This window comes from Culex quinquefasciatus, chromosome 3, assembly GCF_015732765.1.
Source record: "Culex quinquefasciatus strain JHB chromosome 3, VPISU_Cqui_1.0_pri_paternal, whole genome shotgun sequence".
Lineage (NCBI taxonomy): Eukaryota > Metazoa > Arthropoda > Insecta > Diptera > Culicidae > Culex > Culex quinquefasciatus.
Window position 1 is genome coordinate 197,354,218 of NC_051863.1, and position 12,773 is coordinate 197,366,990.

At 40.0% G+C, this 12,773-nt stretch overlaps 1 protein-coding gene across 1 annotated transcript in view; it reads left to right on the forward strand.

Moving 5' to 3' along the window:
• Positions 1-9,692, forward strand: part of LOC6031136 (potassium channel subfamily T member 2) — a 260,134-nt gene extending 250,442 nt beyond the window's left edge. The window contains 5 exon segments of the mRNA XM_038264861.1: positions 3,389-3,594; positions 3,860-4,148; positions 4,236-4,374; positions 4,377-4,420; positions 8,589-9,692. Of these exon segments, the coding sequence (XP_038120789.1) occupies positions 3,389-3,594; positions 3,860-4,148; positions 4,236-4,374; positions 4,377-4,420; positions 8,589-8,930 (1,020 nt within the window). The 3' untranslated portion in view covers positions 8,931-9,692.
• The last annotated feature ends 3,081 nt before the right edge of the window (positions 9,693-12,773 follow it).

Consider the following 12,773-nt stretch of genomic DNA (forward strand, 5'->3'; position numbering starts at 1 on the left):
CATGAAACTGAAAATATATTGAAAAGCACTAGAGTTTCAGTTCCAAGATGGCGGTGAAACTCTTGCGGCACTAGCGCGAGTTTCTTCAAACAAACACTTTGACAGCTCTGAGTGCGGCACTCAGTGCGAAACTAGCCCTCAAACGAACGTACCATTATAGAAACAGACCCCAAAATTCGTTTTAAATACTGAGATATTCCACAAAACCAAAAAAACTTCGTGCATTTTTGTCATTTTCCATATGAAAGAAGTTTCAAACTTGTCGTGCTATCTTGACACAGCCTGAAATTTGATGTAAGTGCGACAATCGGGTACTAAAGCCCTATGTAAATTTTTATGAACAACTGTAAAAACACGATAAAAACCATTTGTGATCACTTTTTTCATTTTAATGCAAAAATATTGACAAGACAACATTTTTCGATGGCTCAAGTATGGTCCCCTTGGAACGGGCTGTCAAGTAGGACCTTTCCTGTCAAGAAGGACCGTGAAGTTAATGTTTTAACTGGTGGATCAATTCTCAAATTTAGTTCTCGGCTTATCAGTCCCAGTAGCAAGTAAAACGAAAATTTTGTTTTTTTATATATAATATCATTTTCAAGGGTTTTTTAAAATTGAATTAAAAATCCATTTTAAATCCTTTGCGGTCGTTGTACTCAGAAAAATAAGCTTTATCGTTATGACCAATAATATCACAAATTTAAACTTCATTTTAGGACCCAATTGGCCAAAGGGATTTCAGGTCAGAAAGCGTTTGACACAGATACGAGCTCGACTACCGTAAACCTTTTCAATTATATTTCGGGACTCCGGCAACCAAATTCAGCCAAACTTCGGGGCAATGCACAGAATGGTCAACTAAACATAACGTAATTGTTATTGTTTACATTGCGTGCTCTCGTTTTTGTTTATTCAAGATCAAACTTTAAAACTCGTTTTCTCGGAACGTCAAATACGACGTACGACAAAACAGCACGACAGCGATAAATAATTGTAAAGAGAGGTTTGGGTTATCTTAACGTGAAGACTTCCATCATTGTCATGATTTTTCGTTCAAAGATATAAATTTTGCGTCGCTTTCATTATTTTGACAAAATTCCTCCAACAAGTTGTTTAGAATAGTGCCCTACACATGCTGATTCTTTTGGTAACGATTATCCCATTCCTTGAAAATTTATGGAAATCGTCATTAATCAATGACTGCCAAGTAGGACGTCAATGACTGTGCCACAAAATTTTATAAATTTTGAAGCACATTTGATTTAGATCAAAAATTCTTTCAGTGGCTTCAAGAAGGTAATAACCGGCACATGCTGATTCCTTTTGGTGCTGAAATTCGTTAAATTGAATTTAATACAGAATCTATGTATATAAAAAAAATTCGACGGTTTTGTTCGAACGCGAATCAGTTCAATACGGAGTGTCGGATCGAGGTGCTTTTGTTGCGTTAGGTTGGTGTAAGCCCAAGGAAGGTTTATATGCTAAAAATTTCCACTTTGGCCACTCTAGGAGCGATTCCGGAGCATCTGCAGATTGTATGGAAAAATTTACGTAAACTCAAATTTTGATCACAGGAGGCTGAATTAGCAAAAAAGCAAAAAACGTCAAAAACGAAAAAAAAGCAGAACGAAGTTTGTCGGGTAAGGCTTGTATTTTATAATGATGATGATCAATTTTCTTCGAAAATGATCAACGGCTTCACCTCAAGCTAAGAACCAGATTATCCGTTCGACGCAGTGATGGACGCAGAACTTTGCGGCTGTCATCATAGCCTGCCTGTCATCGACCATTGAACATAGTATGCTCTGTAGATTGTTCAACTGACAGATCACAGAAAATCGAACTGGCGCAAAGTGCTGCGTCCACCACTGCGTCAAACGAATAATCTTGTTCTCACCTTTACCGTTTCAAACCTGTGGACACCTAGTTTCGAGTAGAAATCACGCAATAGAGAAACGCCAAGATAATGCTGAAGCTCGAACAAGTTATTTGTTTTGTATGATTGATCTGAAAACCGAAATTACAGCACACCACAATGGTCCTGAATAACAAAACCGTGCGTCGTCGCTAGAAAACCGCTTAACAATGTCGAAAAATATTGATATTTTGAATTTTGACGTCGTACGGTTGCACGGACGACAAACGATGGACGGACTCAGCAAGGTGTACAAAAGTACCGCGAAAATGTGATCTTTTTATACTTTGATTTTGAGTCTAAACAAATAGATTTTTTAATTCATTATTGTTTTGTGTATTGTTTTCGAACGTTTCCAACTAAGAAGAGATCCTGCTTAACAAAGCTTTCTGCTGAATGGTTTTCTGCTGAACGACTTATTCGGCCCAATGAGTTATTCTGCCATTTGTACTATTCCGCTCAACGACATTCTGCCAAACGACTTATTCGGCCTAACGAGTTATTCTGCCATTTGTACCATTCCGCCTAATGACATTCTGCCAATTGATTTTCTGCCGAACAAGCTTTTCTGCCAAACGTATTTTCTGCCGAATGACCTTTTCTGCCGAATGACCCATTCCGCCGATTGTTTTTCTGCCGTTCGGCTTTCCGCCGAATGTCATTCTGCCGAATAATTTTCTGCCGAATGGCCCAGTCCCGCACACACCCACAAATACACTGAATGAAATTCACACTTCACATTTATCGCAAGCCACAAATGTTTCCCCAGTTTGGTTGGATGTGCATAAATTTGAATGCACCGATTTTCCTGGTTTAGATTTGTTCAGTTACATGTTACTAACAGTTTTACTAACATAGTGTAGTTTGTTATGTTGGGCAACAGCTAACAAAGGCAAAACCGGCTGTTTCGTTACATTTATGTGTGTGTTTATAGTTGTACAGCAATGCATTTTAGCAGGTTTTACGATGCTCACCTTTTTATGGCGCACCTACTTCTTCCCCAAGGCCTACTGGACCTGTTTTGCGGGTCTTCCCTTGAAAAAAAGAACCCCCTCACGCGCCTCCCCCGCCAACTGAGCCCCACCAATGACGTTACTAATTGTGATTATTTTCTTCTTCTCTTCTCTCTCTCTCTCTCTTTTCTCCCATTTCGCTCTGTGAATGCGTCTTGCCCGAATCCACCTCCCGCTGTCAAACTGTGTGCGTTTGTATCCGTGTATGTGTGTGTGTGTGTACGTGTGTCCTTGTGTCATGCTCAAACAATAATAACAACAACAACAACAACAACCACATGCACACACGTGACGTGCCATCGACGCCGCATTGTGGTATTGGTTTTCGCGTTTTTTGTTATCTACCGGGGCGGTATTGACGGCCATTTTCTACCGGTTGTGACTGGAAAATGGCTGCTGCGATCTGTCCACGAAAAAAAAACAATCAAAAACAAAAAAACGCGAAACTCAAACGAAACAGTACTCAATCAATATGGCGGACGAAGCGCGCGACAACCACATGCAACAGATCGAACGGGCGGAGATTGCCAACCTGGTCCGAAGTCGCATGGAATCGTTGAACTTGCCCAGCATAGACTACGATGACGTGAGCGAGAAGCGGAACCACCTGTCGTACGTCATCATCAACCCGTCCTGCGACTTGAAGCTCGAGGAGGGGGACATCATGTGAGTGTCTAGTGGCGTTAATCCCGTTGAAAATAGAGACCCTTAATAGGGAGACTGGTCTAAGTTTGCTAAATCGATTTGGCAACGTATGTTTTGAGGTTGGCAACACTGATAAGTTTTGCTGGGCGTAAAGGCAAATGCTCGTTTAGATACGTCAAACTCGTGTCTGTTTGGGTACGTCAAATTCACTTCGACCAGTCTCCCTATTAAGGATCTCTAGTTGAAAAGATTAAGAACCTTGTTTTCCCCCATTTTTTTTTCGCAGCTACCTGGTCCGACCCTCGCCCTTCTCCGCCCAGAAAACGTTCGAACGGCACAACTCGCGGCGCAAGTCCAACATTTCGTTCTGCTCGAACATCAACCTGGCGGCGGCGGCGGCCGGTTCCCGGCGCGGATCGGGCATCGGACTGAACACCATCGGTGGCCCTCAGTCGATGTCAGGTTACGTAACGCCCCGAGCTCCCCCGCTGGTCACAACAAAATCGAACTCTTTGTCTCTTCCAGATAGTCCTAATGCGTTGGGACAGATGAGGGGGCGAAGCAATTCGCTCAGGGTAAGCACGCCTAGACGCAGTAGACAAGCCGCTTTGGATGTGACGCTAGCAAAAGCCGCTCAATCCATTCAGTTTCTGTCTCCACAGATCGACAGTGACATTCTACTGCGGCGTTCCAACTCGCTCCGGCAGGGACTACCCAACATCGGCAACTCGGGCCGGCGGAAATCGTCGCTGGAGGAGATTGGCATAAGCCACTTTGCGACGCTGATGCAGGCGGCGAACCACTGAACCCGATCAAGATCGCCCTCAACGGAAGTATAGGACTGGAGGTAGCCACACAAAACAAACAAAACCACGCCTTCATCAAACCTGTCGCTTCATAACTACCTGTCTGCCTTACTATCTGTGTTAAACAAAACAAAACAAACCAAAACATTCATCATCCGTCGATTGTCACTTGTCTCTTGTCTTTACCATGCATCGAAACTGGAAGCCCAAATCGTATCGAATCTGTGTGTACATTTTGTCCAGTGTGGCACATAAATGCATACATTACGTCTACTGCAATACAAATTTAAATGAAAGCCGTAATCACACTTTCTCAGTTTTGTGTTCGTTATTATTAGACTGTAAATTTACTTAAAAATGTACTTTCAAGAGACTTTTCTGTCCCTGACCGCATAAATGTTACATTAGCATTTCCATCACTTTTGAGTTATTGATGTATTTTTTTTCATAAAATTATTTTTTTATCAGGTAGGTCCTTTTCGGTACAGGGACCTGGTTAGGACCGAGTCGGTTTTTGTAATTACAAGTGTAATTACAGGTAGTTTGGTTCAAAATCGTGTGTTATTTCAGGAAAGCCAACAACAACCAGTACCTTGTTCTAGAAATCAGGAGGAAATCCACACAGTAAAAAATAATGTACTCATTTTAATCATGAAATACCTTCATGAAACTTTCAGGAGTTATTAATAGTCGTCTATTGAGTGGTTTTAACAAATCTAGAGTAAATTTTCAAAACAACCTATGAATCATGGGTTTCGTATGCAGATAGAACCTTTTGAAAATATAATCTAGAAATATTTTGCAATATATTTTGTTTGTGATTTTCTACATGTAAGTATTAAGGGGTTACTTACAACTCTTGCTAAAAAGAATGCAAAACACTCGAAAATAAATTTAAAAAAACGACTGCGTTTTTTTCAAAACAAATTTATTTTCAAAGAACTATTCATGTTGAATAGAATGTTAAAACTCATAGATTTTTAAACTAAATAACCATTTTTTCAAAGAACTAGTCTTTTAAAACAATGGAAAAACTTTGGAGCAATTCCAGCCCGACCCTCTCCGATTTCAATGAAACTTTGTAGACATGTTATCCTAAGCAATTTTTGTGTATATGGAGCCAGTTACACTCGATAATGACATTTGAGAAGGGCGTAAGTGTTTTCAATATTTTTGTGTTTCGTAATTTAAATATTGCTGTACCTCGAAGCCGTTGCTTTGTATCAAAAAGTGGTCGAAGACAAACTTATAGAAAATTTTACGGGCTTTCCAAAAAAAATAAACTGAAACAAAAAAACACTCCACTTTTATGAAATTTTTTGATATTTATGTTTAAAAGTCAAATTTGAAGGTGAGCTCACGATTTTTTTTCTTTCAAAATTTTTGTGAAAATAGCCTAAGATGTTGCAAAAAGACTCACGAAAAATGAAGGATGGAGCAACTCACCTAGAAAAATACAAAAATCATTTACTGAAACTATTTTTTTCAGAAGTGCTCTAAACAATTTGCAAAAACCGATAGTGGGAATCGATTCTCCAGACAATTTTACATAAAAGTCTGCATATTGACCATTATCCTAAGTCCAATCCTTGTGAAGTTACAGCGGTTTTAAAAATAAAAATGTTGAAAAAATAGGTTTTTTTTGAGTCAGTGTATGTTCAGAAAACTAGTTTTTGATATCGATATAAAAAATCTCAGAAAATATTTCTATAAATTTTTTAGAACAATTTATTTTATAAAACTGTAGAGGTGGGCAAAAAAAGAGCGACCCGCTCAAAGAGCCAGTTCACTGAAAAGAGCGAACGAACCGTGGCTCACAAAAAAAAACGCGGTTCTTTTTTAAACTCCGGTCTTTTGAAAGAACCGTTTCAATATGGCATGATTTTTGTTATAAATATAATTTATTGAATTTTCAAAAACTGTAGCATTAACAAGTTCATTTCTTGCAGAAATAAACGCAATTTTAAAATTAATAGCAATTTTCCAATTCCAATTTTTTTCGGATTAAATTAAAGTTCATCAATACTTCAATATTTTCAAAATTAATGATTGCAATACAACTGGGGATGTGTAAAAAGCATTTTAAAACTCATTTTTCATTAAAATGTTCAAACCATGGCTTGTTATATTTTTTATGCGACTTTGACCAAAGTTGCGGGACATAAACTTCCAAAAATATTGGTTACGGCCTAAGTTATAAAAGTCCAATGTGAAATAATTTATAAAATCACACGATTCTTAAAAAAACCCTTTTTATCCAAATTTTGAAAAAGAGCGGAAGAGCCGTTCAAAAGAGCGGCTCTTTATAAAGAGCGAACGAAAATGAGCGGCTCCTAAAAAAGAGCGATTTTGCCCACCTCTATAAAACTGGTTATGTTGAATAGAGTATAAAACTCACTAATTTTTTTAATGACAAAAAATCAGAGAACTTCTTTTTAATTATTCTAAAATCTATGGACATATGTTTTTAAACAGTAAAAACAATATGTCTTCAAACAAAAATACGAAGAAAAAAAAATTTTTTTAAGCAATTGAAAAGAATACAAAAACAAAAACAAAACGTACCTCAACTTTAGACAGCTGTCAAAATAACAGGATTTGCTCTAGGAACGAGATTTTTTCAGCGAAGTAATCTTAAGATGTCTTCTACACAACCCTTTTAACACTCAAACGCTCGGGTAGTCATTTGACTCCAATTTTTTTCTTAGAAATCCCATAACTTTTGATAGAATTGACCAATTTGGATGCTTCCGGGTGCAAAAGATCCAGATTTGTCTATATTTTCAACTTTCAGATGGAGGACAAATGTGGTCCATTTTTACCGAAGATATTCCGGATTCTGTTGGGGTACCTCGGCCCTCCTATATGGGTATTTGGCCAATATAATAAAAACTTTTCAACAGAAAAATTTGAAATGATGCAAAACTACAAGGCATCATCCTAATACATCATCCTGCAAAAATAATTTACATGGTTAAGTCCTACGGGGCAGCGGAGCCGGTTCCAGTTGGGCAACAATTGACATCAGCTCAGTGAACCGTTTCCGGATAGAACCTGTTCCGGTGCCCGAAGGTCTTCAGCATGTCATGTATCTATGCAGGATGATGTTTTAGGATGATTCCTTGAAGTTTTGCATCATTTCCGATTTTATTCTGTTGAAAAGTTTTTATTATATTGGCCAAATATCCATTTAGGAGGGCCGAGGTACCCCAACAGAATCCGGAATATCTCCGGTAAAAATGGACCATTTGTCCTCCGTCTGACAGTTGAAAATATAGACAAATCTGGATCTTTGCACCCGAAGCATCCAAATTGGTCAATTCTATCAAAAGTTATGAGATTTTTAAGAAAAAAAAATAGGGGTCAAATGACTACCCGAGCGTTTGAGTGTTAACAGAATTCAGTTTAATTGAGAAGAATCTAAGAAATGATGAAAACCGTAAAAAATCACTTTGACCCAATCTCACCCCCCAGACCCAATGTCACCCCCACTGACGGTACTCACGAAATTACCTTTAAAAAAATTTCGACTGATTTATTCTTCGCAACTTGTATTCTGCCGATTTTTTCCGTCCGACGAAAGGTCTATTCCACCAAACTTACCATGTTTGGTTGATCGAAATTAGCACCCTTTGGTGAAATGGTCTTTGTTGACGAAAATGCCCAAAACTTTGAGAAATTCAATTGAACCATTCAAATATGTTGGGGAGTTTGAGAAAGGAAAAGAAGAGAGCGTTTTAATAGGCTTGTCAGCAAAATACTGTTCCATAGCCTTAGAAACGATTGTTACATAATCACATAAATAACGAAAAACATTAGGTGTATGCGTCTCCGATGATTGTTGAACGAATTAACAAAATTAAAAAAAAAGATTATTCGCTAAATATCAAAAATATAGCAAAATTTGTTGTTTTTGCTTCCTCGTTATTTTTTTTATTTTTTGTATTGACATTAGTTTTAAAATTTTCTTCACATTCAATATTTTGAATCATCTAAAAAACCATCAACGGGATGTTTAATATCAAGTTCGAATGGTCTTGTTTATGTTTGAACCTTCTACTGACAAAGTGTGATTACCTTTAGTCCATCTCACGGCCTCCTATTTGCTTAGTAATTTGTTATCATTCGCCATTTCAAATATTGTCGTGGAGACGCATGGTGCTTCAAGCGCTATCCCATCTTGCCCGTTTGCAACTACACTGACCTCAGCACTGCGCTAATCCCTCCTTCCAGGTGACCCCTCCGGAGGAACCTCTGCCGGTAATTGGCGTTCCGGTGCCCACGGGCAGTGGCGGTGGCGTGAATCCGTCCACGCTGGGCTCAACCATGGGCGGATCGACGCTCGGCCTGAGTACGATCCACGACTCCAACGGCGGCGGCGGCAGCGGAAATGGTCGCAACGGCAACCACGGTGGCCTCGGTCCGGGCGGGCTCGTCGGTGGATCAACCTCGAACCTGGCCACCCTGCGGGAGAACGAATCGAGCTCGCCCTCGTCCGGCGGTGGTGGTGGTCCCGGCGGTCAGCAGCACCTCCACGGAACGATAGTATGATATAACTTAATGTGGGGCCGTAGGCTCCGCTCGGCGGTGCGAAACAACAAGTGGATATAGAACTAGCCTCACACCCGTAGCAGCAGCAGCGGCGGACTACAGAAGACGATTCTAGAAGCAGTTTCCGCTGCACCAACCAAAACTCAGTTAGATCGCTCGCCGAACGCGGACATCAGCAGTTACTATACTAAACTTCAACTGGTAGCTACTTTAGGTTTCATTAACGATCATCATCGCACATCTTCTGCGACGCTACAGAGAACAATCAGCAGACAAGGTTCCTCTTTACTCAGCAACATCAACCAACCAACAACCAACAGCCAACACATCCAGAACAAGTAGAACAACAATTAGTCAGCACGCTGCACAACGAGTTACGAGGAACGCGCAAAATCCATTGAGGTCTGGCACCCAAATCATAAAAAAGAAGAAAAACAAAACAACTAGACAAACACTACCCATTAGAAAGGACAACAAAAGTGATCGAAACTATCGAATCGTACGGCGCGGTTTGCAAGGTGACATTCAATGAATGTAATAATTAACAAGTAAAACATGCACACACATACACACATCATTGGGAACAACAACAACAACAGTAAAGCAAACGGCATGTAAAGTGAATTACTCTTAACGAACGAATTGTAAATATAAAACAAAAACAAAAAAAAAACACTGTGACCGGTCGGAAAAATTAACAACAGCAAACAGCTCGGTGTGTGTAACAATAGTTATTAATTAAAAGAAATGGAAGAAAGAAAACGGTGGTCATCCAAGTGGGCCGGCAAAGCTGGCCTTGGATGTGGGGGGAAGGAATTATGGTGCAACGCAACACGCGCTCCTGTTAAGAGACACAAACGGTGATATGCTAGCGCAAATTTGGGTTTAAGTTGTTAGGAAAGGAAAGGAAATGGAGGGAGGAACGATTGGTGGCGGTTTTAGCATGAATTTGTGTAACCTTTTTGTCTGTACTTTTAATGTTTTTTTATTTGCGAACCCCAGTTCATTTCAAATTCAACATTATTTCTTCATCTCGGTCCATTTGCGTAAAAGAAGTTTTGGGTGACTCACAACACATAACCTTCGGACGCCTAGAAATGAGCAGAAACTTGCAACAGAGCCCACAAAAGACCCGGGGGTCTTGATCATATTCAGTTTTTGCCGAATTTGAGTGCGATGGGAGACAAAAACTTTTAAAATATTGGCAACAGCCTTATTGTGATAAAGTTGGTTGAAAATTGAGTTGGTATAAATAAATATTTCAAAAACGAGTGGGCAAGAAGGATTAGTTAATGACGTTGAATAGCTTTCAAGAAATTACAATTTGTAATATTTTTATGGAGCGCTGCGTTCATTGGTTGGATATGAAAAAATGACCTGATTGTGGATGTTTGTGAAATTATTGTTTAATACAAAACAACCATTTCTGCTATAAAATCTGAAGTAACGTGAAGAATACCATAAATTAAATTAAATAAAAATCTTTATTTTTAGTCACTCTGTAATATATGAAAGAAAGCAATTTGGTTGCATTCTAAATACTGTTCAAAAAGTTGCCTCAATATTTGGAAAATTTTGTAATTTCATTTGGGACCATTCATAAACCACGTGGACACTTTTTTGGTAATCTCGACCCCCCCACCCCCTCGTGGACAGTTGTCCATACAAAAAAATCTTTTTTGTATGGAGCGTGGACAATCGCCATACACCCCCCCTCCCTAAAGTGTCCACGTGGTTTATGGATGGTCCCTTTAAAAAAACATTTGACAAAAATAACATAAGAAGTTAGATTTCAAGAGAAACATAACGCTTCACTATTTTTTTATGAGCTGAGAATATATTTACCGTCCAAACACTGTAATGCAAACAAATATTTTTAAAAATAAAAAGTACCTAAGACTGTTTTTTTATTTATTGTACTGATTTTTTTTTTTTCAATTTCAGCATGCTTTAACCCTTTCAGGCCTGAATTTTTCTGAGCTGTGTTAATCTACAATTTTGGTACCAGTAGTTCATTTTTTCCATGAGTAAACAGAAACAGGCAAAAAAAAGTTACATTTCATTATTGGACGTTCTGGGTCCTCCAAAGTGTCCTGGAATATAGATCTTGGAGTCTACCGCCGTAACAACACGATTCTACCAAGTTTCCGATTATGGTTCATATTCAGTGATGTCCCTGGGACCCTTTGGCAACACTATGAGCTATGTGGATCACTTTGGGATGTTCTGGGTCCTCCAAAGTGTCCTAGAATACAGATCTGGAGTCTACCGCCGTAACAACACGATTCTACCAAGTTTCCGATTATGGTTCATATTCAGTGATGTCCCTGGGACCCTTTGGCAACACTATGAGCTATGTGGATCACTTTTGGGATGATCTGGGCCCTCCAAAGTGTCCTGGAATACAGATCTTGAGTCTACCGCCGTAACAACACGATTCTACCAAGTTTCCGATCATGGTTCATATTCAGTGATGTCCCTGGGACCCGTTGGCAACACTATGAGCTATGTGGATCACTTTTGGATGTTCTGGGTCCTCCAAAGTGTCCTAGAATACAGATCATGGAGTCTACCGCCGTAACAACACGATTCTACCAAGTTTCCGATCATGGTTCATATTCAGTGATGTCCCTGGGACCCTTTGGCAACACTATGAGCTATGTGGATCACTTTTGGGATGTTCTGGGTCCTCAAAGTGTCCTAGAATACAGATCTTGGAGTCTACCGCCGTAACAACACGATTCTACCAAGTTTCCGATTATGGTTCATATTCAGTGATGTCCCTGGGACCCTTTGGCAACACTATGAGCTATGTGGATCACTTTGGGATGATCTGGGCCCTCCAAAGTGTCCTGAATACAGATCTTGAGTCTACCGCCGTAACAACACGATTCTACCAAGTTTCCGATCATGGTTCATATCCAGTGATGTCCCTGGGACCCGTTGGCAACACTATGAGCTATGTGGATCACTTTTGGGATGTTCTGGGTCCTCCAAAGTGTCCTAGAATACAGATCATGGAGTCTACCGCCGTAACAACACGATTCTACCAAGTTTCCGATCATGGTTCATATTCAGTGATGTCCCTGGGACCCTTTGGCAACACTATGAGCTATGTGGATCACTTGGGATGTTCTGGGTCCTCCAAAGTGTCCTAGAATACAGATCATGGAGTCTACCGCCGTAACAACACGATTCTACCAAGTTTCCGATCATGGTTCATATTCAGTGATGTCCCTGGGACCCGTTGGCAACACTATGAGCTATGTGGATCACTTTTGGGATGATCTGGGCCCTCCAAAGTGTCCTGGAATACAGATCTTGGAGTCTACCGCCGTAACAACACGATTCTACCAAGTTTTCGATCATGGTTCATATTCAGTGATGTCCCTGGGACCCTTTGGCAACACTATGAGCTATGTGGATCACTTTGGGATGATCTGGGTCCTCCAAAGTGTCCTGAATACAGATCTTGAGTCTACCGCCGTAACAACGATTCTACCAAGTTTCCGATCATGGTTCATATTCAGTGATGTCCCTGGGACCCTTTGGCAACACTATGAGCTATGTGGATCACTTTTGGGATGTTCTGGGTCCTCCAAAGTGTCCTAGAATACAGATCATGGAGTCTACCGCCGTAACAACACGATTCTACCAAGTTTCCGATCATGGTTCATATTCAGTGATGTCCCTGGGACCCGTTGGCAACACTATGAGCTATGTGGATCACTTTTGGGATGTTCTGGGTCCTCCAAAGTGTCCTAGAATACAGATCATGGAGTCTACCGCCGTAACAACACGATTCTACCAAGTTTCCGATCATGGTTCATATTCAGTGATGTC